This window comes from Pleurodeles waltl, chromosome 2_1, assembly GCF_031143425.1.
Source record: "Pleurodeles waltl isolate 20211129_DDA chromosome 2_1, aPleWal1.hap1.20221129, whole genome shotgun sequence".
Classification (NCBI taxonomy): domain Eukaryota; kingdom Metazoa; phylum Chordata; class Amphibia; order Caudata; family Salamandridae; genus Pleurodeles; species Pleurodeles waltl.
In genome coordinates this window covers 84,614,839-84,624,086 of record NC_090438.1, presented here as the reverse complement: position 1 = coordinate 84,624,086, position 9,248 = coordinate 84,614,839, and the positions used below count along the sequence as shown (strand labels likewise).

General features: G+C 45.9%; 1 protein-coding gene across 8 annotated transcripts in view; it reads left to right on the top strand.

Annotated features, from left to right (window-relative positions):
• Positions 1 to 5,723: 5,723 nt before the first annotated feature.
• LOC138261381 (V-set and immunoglobulin domain-containing protein 4-like) overlaps positions 5,724 to 9,248 on the top strand; it is a 206,715-nt gene continuing 203,190 nt past the window's right edge. For all 8 annotated transcript variants that reach the window (XM_069210314.1, XM_069210339.1, XM_069210294.1 and 5 more), the window contains exon 1: positions 5,724 to 6,135. In XM_069210314.1, the coding sequence (XP_069066415.1) occupies positions 6,081 to 6,135 (55 nt within the window). In that variant the 5' untranslated portion in view covers positions 5,724 to 6,080. The remainder of the gene's footprint in view (positions 6,136 to 9,248) is intronic.

The window sequence follows — 9,248 nt, the reverse complement described above, 5'->3', positions numbered from 1 at the left end:
TTTCTCATCCGCATACTAGCAGCTTTAGTATAAAATTTTGTAGGCTTTGCAACAAACATGGACACTTTCAAGGACATTAAATCGCGGAAAAGAGAACTCTTGACCCGAAGAGTGTGCCAGAAAATGAAGTAACCCCGGATGTGCCACCTACGAAAAACGTCAATTACGAAGACCAATCAAAGTGTAGAAAATTATCGAAGAATGGCAAGTGCATTACTTAATGTATAATTTGATAGGTCACAGATAGTGGGGTGAAGTGATTGTCCAATAGAATTTTGGGGGAATTTATTACGAAAAAAGGGATAAAAACTCATGACACTGGATACTCGGGAGCATTAGGTAGGGAATGATATTGATTGCATCTAGAAACTCTGTCACTCTATTTGGTGACTTGAGACTTAGACAAAACCATCCTCGCCCATAGACTGCCCCATTATATTTCCCTCCTTATGAGGGAAATGTCCCCTGTCCTTAGATTGTTAGACTGACGGTGATCAAACTGATGTCCTGAAGACGAAGACTGATCCTGTATGCTGACCTATCCCGGAGGGTAATTATATTGTTGTCTATTGAAATTCACTTATTTGCCTTTTCTTTCTAGGTACCAACTGCTGTGTATTTTGATTAGAGACCTTAGCTAGATGTTTTCCAAATTGTTTTTCTAAATTGTTTTGCATGAAGTCCAACGTGCCAATGCTAATTAGTGGGTAGATGAGGTATTCATCTTGACTGACATAACAGACAAGACTGACGTGGTGCTATGCTGAACTGAATACCTATGGGGTTCTACGCACTAGATATATTAATCTTCATGTTACTATCTTATGTTTGAGATCTTTGCATTATTACCGCATTGTGATTATGCCCTTTGTTTCTTGGTTTTGAGATTAATACGTTTGCTATTAGATTGTAATCAATAGGGAATAAAATTCACAAAACTTTAATAAGGTGTGGTTATTCATGACTGAAAGGTCATGATTGCACCGAAGATTTAACTAATGTTTAAAGTGAAATATATTGTGGTGATATATGTTGACAATGTTATTAATGTATTGCTTGATATATTAATCAGTTATCTCGTCTTATGGTGTCTAACCACTGGGTCCAAAGATTCATCGGCCTAAAACGAGTCCTAATGTGTATAAATTAACATAAAGGGACGCGTTAACACATTCATAAGCAAAAATGTCTAACCTCCAACTTGCCAGCACATTCATAAGCAAAAATGTCTAACCTCCAACTTGCCAGCGACAATGACCCATCAACCTTCGTTCCAGCTCATGGCTGGCTGAGAAGGAGCCCTAGCCCAGGAGAACCTACCACTCCCATCATGGGTGGGTGATTACACTCACTGTATAACCTGCGCTCACCATTAAGTAGCTTGGCACTGAGCAGTCAGGCTTATCACAGAGGCAATGTGTAAAGCATTGGCACGCACTCTTCTATGACAAGTATATACAAAGCATCACAAAAGGGACTTCACACATTGTGTATGCAAAGAAGATGTGTATTCAACCCACACACTAATTAACACGACATGACCATATTGTACTTCTGGGCAAAATTCAGATATGGAAATAATACTAGCAGTACTAGGCCCAACCATGTTAAAACAACATGAGCAATATGTACAGTTGGACAGAAAACACTACTTTCCCTCCCAACACCCTTATGGTGCAAAACATTGTCAGCACGTGACCCACCCTAGCAATTATTACAATTCAATATCACACAGTTATAGGGTGCACCCCCAGTTCACAACTATAGCAGCAATGTCTACACACAGGTATTTACAGTGCTTTTAACTAGCCTTGTGGGTCTAGGCCACACAGGCAGACACCAATGTCAGCTGTGATAAACTTTTGACAAGGAAACAATGTGTACGTCAACACCGCCATGCGGGGCAGTTGATCACAGGCAGTCACTCCCACACACTCACTCCACACCACTATGTGGTGCCATGGATATCAGACAGGCTCGTATAGCACGCACTTGCACACACTTGCTCCCAGCACCCTAATGCACTGCACTGATATCCGGCAGGTCAGTGGTCACTGTGTTTGCAGACCGTGTGGACCCACGCCCTCCTCCACCCTTCAACCAACTCCAACTACCCTATCCTCAAGGGCTGGAGATGAAAGAAACCTTTCCCCAGGTGGTAGGAAAATCGCGGCCAGGGTTACATTTATTTAGGGTGCAGGGGAAAGGTGGGGGGAAAATAGATAACAGGCTGATCAGGCAGCAATTGACAAATGGAGGTTTGGCTCACAGTGGAAGCTCACTCAAAGGTCTACTCACTGTTCCTTCCAGCACACCCCTGTTCTGCAAAGCATGGGGAGAGGGTCACCATAGGACAGATGCCGCTCACAATAGCTCCCAGGCCAAGCCGGGGACTCCAGTACACAAATCCACTCCTCCTACCCCCCCCCCCGGAATGAGGCACGATGACTTGAGTCACACCAGATGATTCCGACCACCCATGAAGAGTTACCACATCATTTCCTCCCTAGAATGAGGCACAACATCTGGTGCGCTATGACGTGAGTCCCACCAGACAATCCCAGTCACACACAGTGATTTACCAAATCCATACCTCCCTGGAATGAGGCACAACGTCTGGTGTGCGATGACTTGAGTCACACCAGACAATTCTGGTCACACATGTAGATTTACCTAATCCATACCTCCCTGGAATGAGGCACAACGTCTGGTGAGCAATGACTTGAGTCGCACCAGACAATCCCGGGCACACACGAAGATTTACCAAATCTGTACCTCCCTGGAATGAGGCACAATGTCTCGTGGATGATGACTTGAGACGGACCAGACAATTCAGGCCACACACAAAGATTTATCAAATCCATACCTTCCTAGAATGAGGCACAACGTCTGGTGCACAATGGCTTGAGTCGCACCAGACAATCACGGTAACACAAAGAGAGTGCAAGTTCAGCGGTGCCACACAAGGTAGAATGTGGCACTGCTATGGGTACACCGCCACCTCCGAGGGTTGCAACCTGTGATTAGGACGCTGCAAGCAATGAGCGTGTAGTTGGCGCACGGATGACCAAATGGGCCATGTGGGATCCCACAACCGGTGAATCCACTGAGCACCAGCAAGATGCTTATGCATATCAAAGCCCCAAAATGCAGGGCCACATAGCTTGAATACAGGCCATTACTTTGGGGCTTGAACCATTCAATCTGGTCTTCAGACACAATACTTGGTTCATGCTTACACGGCTGCTACCAGATGGGATCCAGCAAACAATGTGGGCGCTTGAGAGGGCACCGCTTTCCAGACATCACCAGTAGAAGGTGTAGATCCCTCCATGGAGGTCTTTGATGTCCCTGAGACCTCCACAAGAGAACAGGGGGCAAGCCAACAAGTCCTTGGAGAGCTCACTTCGGGTGGCACACAGCAGCAGGCAAGCAGGCCCGCCATGATTTTTGAAGGGTGCACAATCCCTTCTATGGGCTCAATAGATTCCTCTGTCATTTTGCACCACGCAGTCCAGTACCTCCGGTCCTGCATCTCATTTGCTGCAGTGTGGCACCAGTAGTTACACTGTAGTGTGCCTTTGAAGTTGGGAGTGATTTAGAGGGTTCCCCTTTGAACCACAGATGTCTCCCCTAAATTTTTGCCCAGTGAACCAGGCGGGCCATGGAATACACATCTTTATCTTTAGTGGGGCCATGATCTGGCTCTGAGAGGCCGAGTGCCCATACCTCTCCCTCCAATCTCTCCCGCCAGGCCCTCAAATGGCAGAGGTCTGTCATTCCAGTTGTGTGCCCGAGGTTTATAGCTGTCGCTGGGGAATGCACAGATGTGCTCCCCAGCCTCCAGTGTGAACTGCAGTCGAATTTAAAAGGAACACGAAGCGTTTTAGAGCAGAGAGATTCCCACTTTCTAGAAGTGGTTTTCTCAGTTATTATTTACGAAACCACCTTTACCATAGAAAGGGGTTTGTCAGGACAATTTCAATGATAGGAAACAGTATGAGGCTGCTCCTCCGCAATACAATATTGTAGCTGGGAATAATTGTAAACTTTCCCCATGTCAACTTGTGGGCAGAGCAGCTCTCAGGTGGAGTGAAAACGCACATGGGTATTCCTAACTCCCTGGGCATGTGTGCCCTTGAGCACCCACAAACCTGGGATGGCAGGTTGGACAAGTTTAAAAATACCATAGGTGCAAGTGTGCATGCAAAGGCCTGCTATGACTGGCTGCATACATGTTTAGAAGCACAGGGAGGTGAAAGTGTGCACGCCCAGGTTTGTAGTGACAAGCTGGACATGTTTGGGGCACCACCCACAGACTGAATATATGTTTAAAAAAACGCTACGGCTGCAAGTAATCACACACTGCTGTGAGAGGCTGGACTCACAGTAAAGAACACCCTAGGTGCAGGTGTGCGCACCCAGGCCTGCTGTGGCAGGCTGAGCACATGTTTGGAACACCAGTGGGCACACGTGCACACACTGGCCAGTGCCACTTCCTAACATATGTAGCATCGGTGCACTTCACACAGTGCAGGGAAAAGGACAGGAAAGCGCTGTATTATGCTAAATACAGCGCATTCCTGCGTTTCTCCTATCACTTGCAGTGCAGCTGGTGACACTCTGTGCTATTTTTTCATAAACATGCCCCTAAGTGATTTGCCCAGGATCACAGCCTCTTGGGCAGACGCCAGGACTCATACCCGGTTCCCTTGTTCCACAGCTGTGGCCATAACGCACATAACTCCCGCACTTGTCTCACTCCAGTAATTGACATGACAATGCAACTTGTGCCATTAGCGCGCTTAAATCATACATACATGCCACATTTGGTAGTGGATAAAATTGGCCGCTTTTTTATTTTTTCATAACCAACGTGTAATTGCCCGCAACTTCAAAATGTTGCCAAACCCATCACCATTTGTAATTTATGCAGATTACAGTCACCATAACGTGTTTTGTTTACAATTCACAATACTCAATTTAAAATGAGTTCCTAATAATTTTCACCACAAACAATTCTTTATCAGTGACTGACCGGCCTTTAAGTCCTGGCCTCTGTAATGTCATTTATTTGTTCCATTATGGGCATGAGCAATCCCACGCTTAGTTTTTTGGAGGGGTCTTAATCGACAGTGTCTGTTTTACCTTTTTTACTCTGAGGGGGTTAGCATCTCTTTTGGATTAGGCCCAACTCGCTACCTGTGTTCCTGGGCTGCGAGTGCCGTGTTCTGCTTCCTCCCCTTCAACGGGCTCCTTGCACCCTGCCGTGAGGCATCCCAAGGTGTGTGGCCTTTCATTGCACACAGCCTTACTAGGTGTGCTCGCTGTCCAATTTCGGTAAAACATCCGTTACTTTCCGCTTGCCCCTAGCTTCCTCCTGCTCTGTCTGGCATCGTGACTAGATGAGCTATTGTCCGGGTGGGAGGGTGGTTTTCGCTTCTCCTGCACGTTGTACCTGGTCTTGTTGACCTGGTGTTCTTGTTTTGGGTCCAAGAGGGGCTCCTTAAATGTCCCCCAGACCGCGTTGGGTATCTGCTGCGACAAAGCCCATTAGGTGGTTTGAATGCCTCAAACCTTGCCCATTGGGAGTCCTTCCCTGGCTCTTGGCACCTTCTTCCCCCCTTTGTCGCTTACAGGGGGGGGGGGAGGAGGCGACCCCCTCCGGGCGAATGCCAAGACGTGAAAAACAGGTACAACCGGTTCCTTCCGGGTCCCAGGCGGCCGTTATGGCGCCGGCCCGTGATGCCCCCTGCGGGGGCAGCCTTTGCTCTTCTTCCCCGCTTCCCTCACTCGTGTGTCACAACAGAGGCAGTGAAGTCAGGGGCAGAAGTGAGTGATGGTGAAACGACAGGTGCAAGAAGTGGGTGTTCAGTTAGGGAAGGGAAACGGGGACGTGAAATTCACGGAACACTGAGAGGCATAAAAGACTGAGGTGCCTGCTCGCAGCAGTCCGTCTCTGGGTGTCCCCGCCTCCCCACTCGTAGCTTGCATAGAAGGACAGGTCCTAGCCAAGCTTTTCACAGGCGCTGGAAACCCACTTCTGGGCGCACAGAACGGCTTCCATTGGCCACCCCAGGATGAGAGTGTTCGCGTTTTTTTTGTACTTCGTGGCAAGTCTAACCATAAGCCGAGGTGAGTGAACATAAAAATGTATTCGTTTTTGTTAATTAATCAGCTGTACCCACCCTCTAAAAAAGTTATAATATTGTAATTATAAGGTTGTGCACATTGCCTGATCTCGTTCTAATAACAAAATCCGAATGTATTTTTATTTTACTTTAAAACCATTTGCATGCGCACGCCAGTACGTGCAGTTTTCGGATGTTACAAAAAAAAAGTAAAGGGAACAAAAAATGCGGCCATGTCCATTTCTCTACGTCCTGTTGGTCTGCACTTTCTAACAGGCACAATTAATTGTTCTACCCAACAATACCGTTGGTAGTGTATCATGAGCAGGGCCAGTGGAATTGTGCGGCAGAAGAGGGCAAAATTATGCGGCAGGGCTGACTAATTTAAGAGGCAAGAGAAGTCTAACTATGCAGCGTAATGCGGCACATTTTCTGATAGTATTACTACATTATTTTGCCATTTTTACACTTGTTAAAACTGTCTGGGGTTAGGCTGCACATCAGTGTAACACCCAAACATAGCAATAGGCCACAGAAATGTGATTGGTCAACCTGTGCTTTGAGCACAAAATTCTCTAACTCACATGTATTTATAGCTGAGTACATTACTGAATATTTTCCACAACTCATTTCAAAGAGCACGACCCCCCCTTTTTTGGGAAGTGATTCCCCTGCAACCTAACGCTGCTAACGCTTCCTACTCTCCTGTGGTGCATACATTAACCCCACCAAACATCAGCGTGAAATCCCCAATGTTTTATTTGTAAAATTATAAGTGCCGGTGCTCAAAGCGCTGCTCAGACACCTAGGACTGGCGCTATAAAATTTCAGAGTGCGAATAGAAAGGGTACGCAGTCCCGAATCCACTTCAGGCCTCTTCAGTTCACTGCAGGCACTCCCTGCTCCATTATCTCGCTCTTACAGGTCGGCTTTCTCCCTTGCTGCCACATTTTCTGTATTTCTCCTTCTCCATCTTTTTGAGGCCGAGCCTTCGAATGCATGCGCTAGGGCATGCGTCTCGCTTGCGAGATTCTGTTGTGTTCAGTAAAGGTGCGTCTCGCTTGCGAGATTCTGTCGTTGCTCACCATTTGTTGATTTGCGTGGCATTCTTCTTTACAGCCTCGTACTTCGTCAAAGCACGCAGGGATCAAGCACTTATTGATTCAACTTAATTAGTGCCCGTCCGGTGCTCCAGATGTGATCGAGGTGCTATTTGTTCTTTTTAGCCTCTCCTGGCTTGTGACTGGCAGAAATGCGCCCAACAGGACAAACAAAATTGCAAAGTTTTATTTTTAAAGCTAACTTTTTTATTTTGCCACGTCATCTTTTCTCAGTTTCCATGCATGTTTTCTTTTGTTGTTACTCATCGGTGCTGTAGTCAAAAGATGACAATTCAATTGTTCTAAATATGCAAGACCTATTCCATTGCAAATGCTTGTTGTTTTGTTTGTTTTTCCATACATTGGGTTCAGGAAATGTCTGATGTGGAGAAATAAGTGCTGGGCTGTAAAAATAGGTGCTGGTGCCCCCACCGGAAACCACCAGCTCAAATTAAGCACTGCCTAAGCCCCTTTTTCCCTATAATGATGACCCCTAATCCCCATTACTTTAATGTGCAGCAGTGGTCTCCAAACTTTTTAATGACACCCCCCCCCCCCGCCCAGTTGCAAAATAAAAATCATTGCCCCCCCCTCAGAATTTTTCACAATTATTTTATAAAGATGGCAATGTTTAAATATGTCTAGACCTATTTAATCATTAAAATTACGTATTGTTGCCGTTTTAAAAATGCAATACCATGCTTCTGCTTAAAAATAGGGCCTGTTATCTGTATAATGCTTCTTTTTGCCAGAGTCTGGCACCCCACCCCACCCTCTCCCAGGGATCACTTGCGGCCCTCCAGGGGGGTCCGTCCCCAGTTTGAAGACCTCTGATGTACAGCAAAGAAACAGACGCTAACCCATTGAATGGTTCGCTTGAGCACATAAAACTAATTCCAGTAACCAACAATAATCAATAACACTTGCCTCACTAGCAATCTTAGGTTCCGGAGCAATTTGGTGCCTGGCGTAAAGTGCTTCAACACATTGTGAGGGATAGTAAACACTATAGAAATGCAAGTACAATAATACAATATAACATGGGGTCTTAGGTACTATTCCCATACGCAAACCAGGGATGTGCAATTTGTAAACCCGCTGGTTTACAAATAGGAATGCAAATTGTGATGCAACATTTGTACTAATAGGTCGCATCACAAACATAACGTTTGCAGGAGGTCACAAAAATGACTGCCTAATGAATATTAATAAGCCAGTTTGCAGTTTACGACTCCATGTAATTGGCTGCAAATGCAAGAATGGAGGCCTGCAAGGGACAGCAGACACCCGCCCTGCATTTGCATTCCCAAATGTGAAACTCTTTTTTACATATGTTTAAAGCTGCCCATGTCCCTTAAAATGACCGGTGCTGCTTTTGTGTGATTTTTAAATGTTCCCCATTTTGGAAGACATTGTCGTAGCCTGTTTCCATTTATTCTGTGATTGCAGCATGACGTCCACCGAAAAGAGAATACTTCACGAACCTGTTACAGAACAGGATATTGCTTCATTTTGCAGCCTTGCTGTCTTGGGCGCATGCATTCGCAGTTGCAAAATAACTCGAAAATCAACCATGGCCCCGCCTTTTGCACAGGAACAGAGGCTGTGCCAAATGATGCAATGCTACTATTTACAGGAAATTGTGGAAATTCAATGTGATCGTCATGTGACAGAGTGGGTGCCCTTATTGATAGTATTCAAGCCACAGGGCCATTAGGACTGCCACATCATCCTCGTGCTTTTTTAAATTTACTGCTTCATTCCAAACTTCCCTATTTCCTAGCAAGTCTTACTGTTAGCCAATTTAAAGATACTCAGAGACAAACTTATACTTTTTTGGTGCCGCATTTGCATAATTTTTTGACGCAAAAGCGGCGCAAACTTACAAAATAAAGAAGCAGTTTTATTCTTTTTTGCGTGAAAAAGTATAGCGCCGGCTAACGCCATGGCAAGACGCCGGCCGGGCGCCATATTTATGGAATGGCGCTAATGCCCTGTCAGGCTCCTTGGAAAGGAC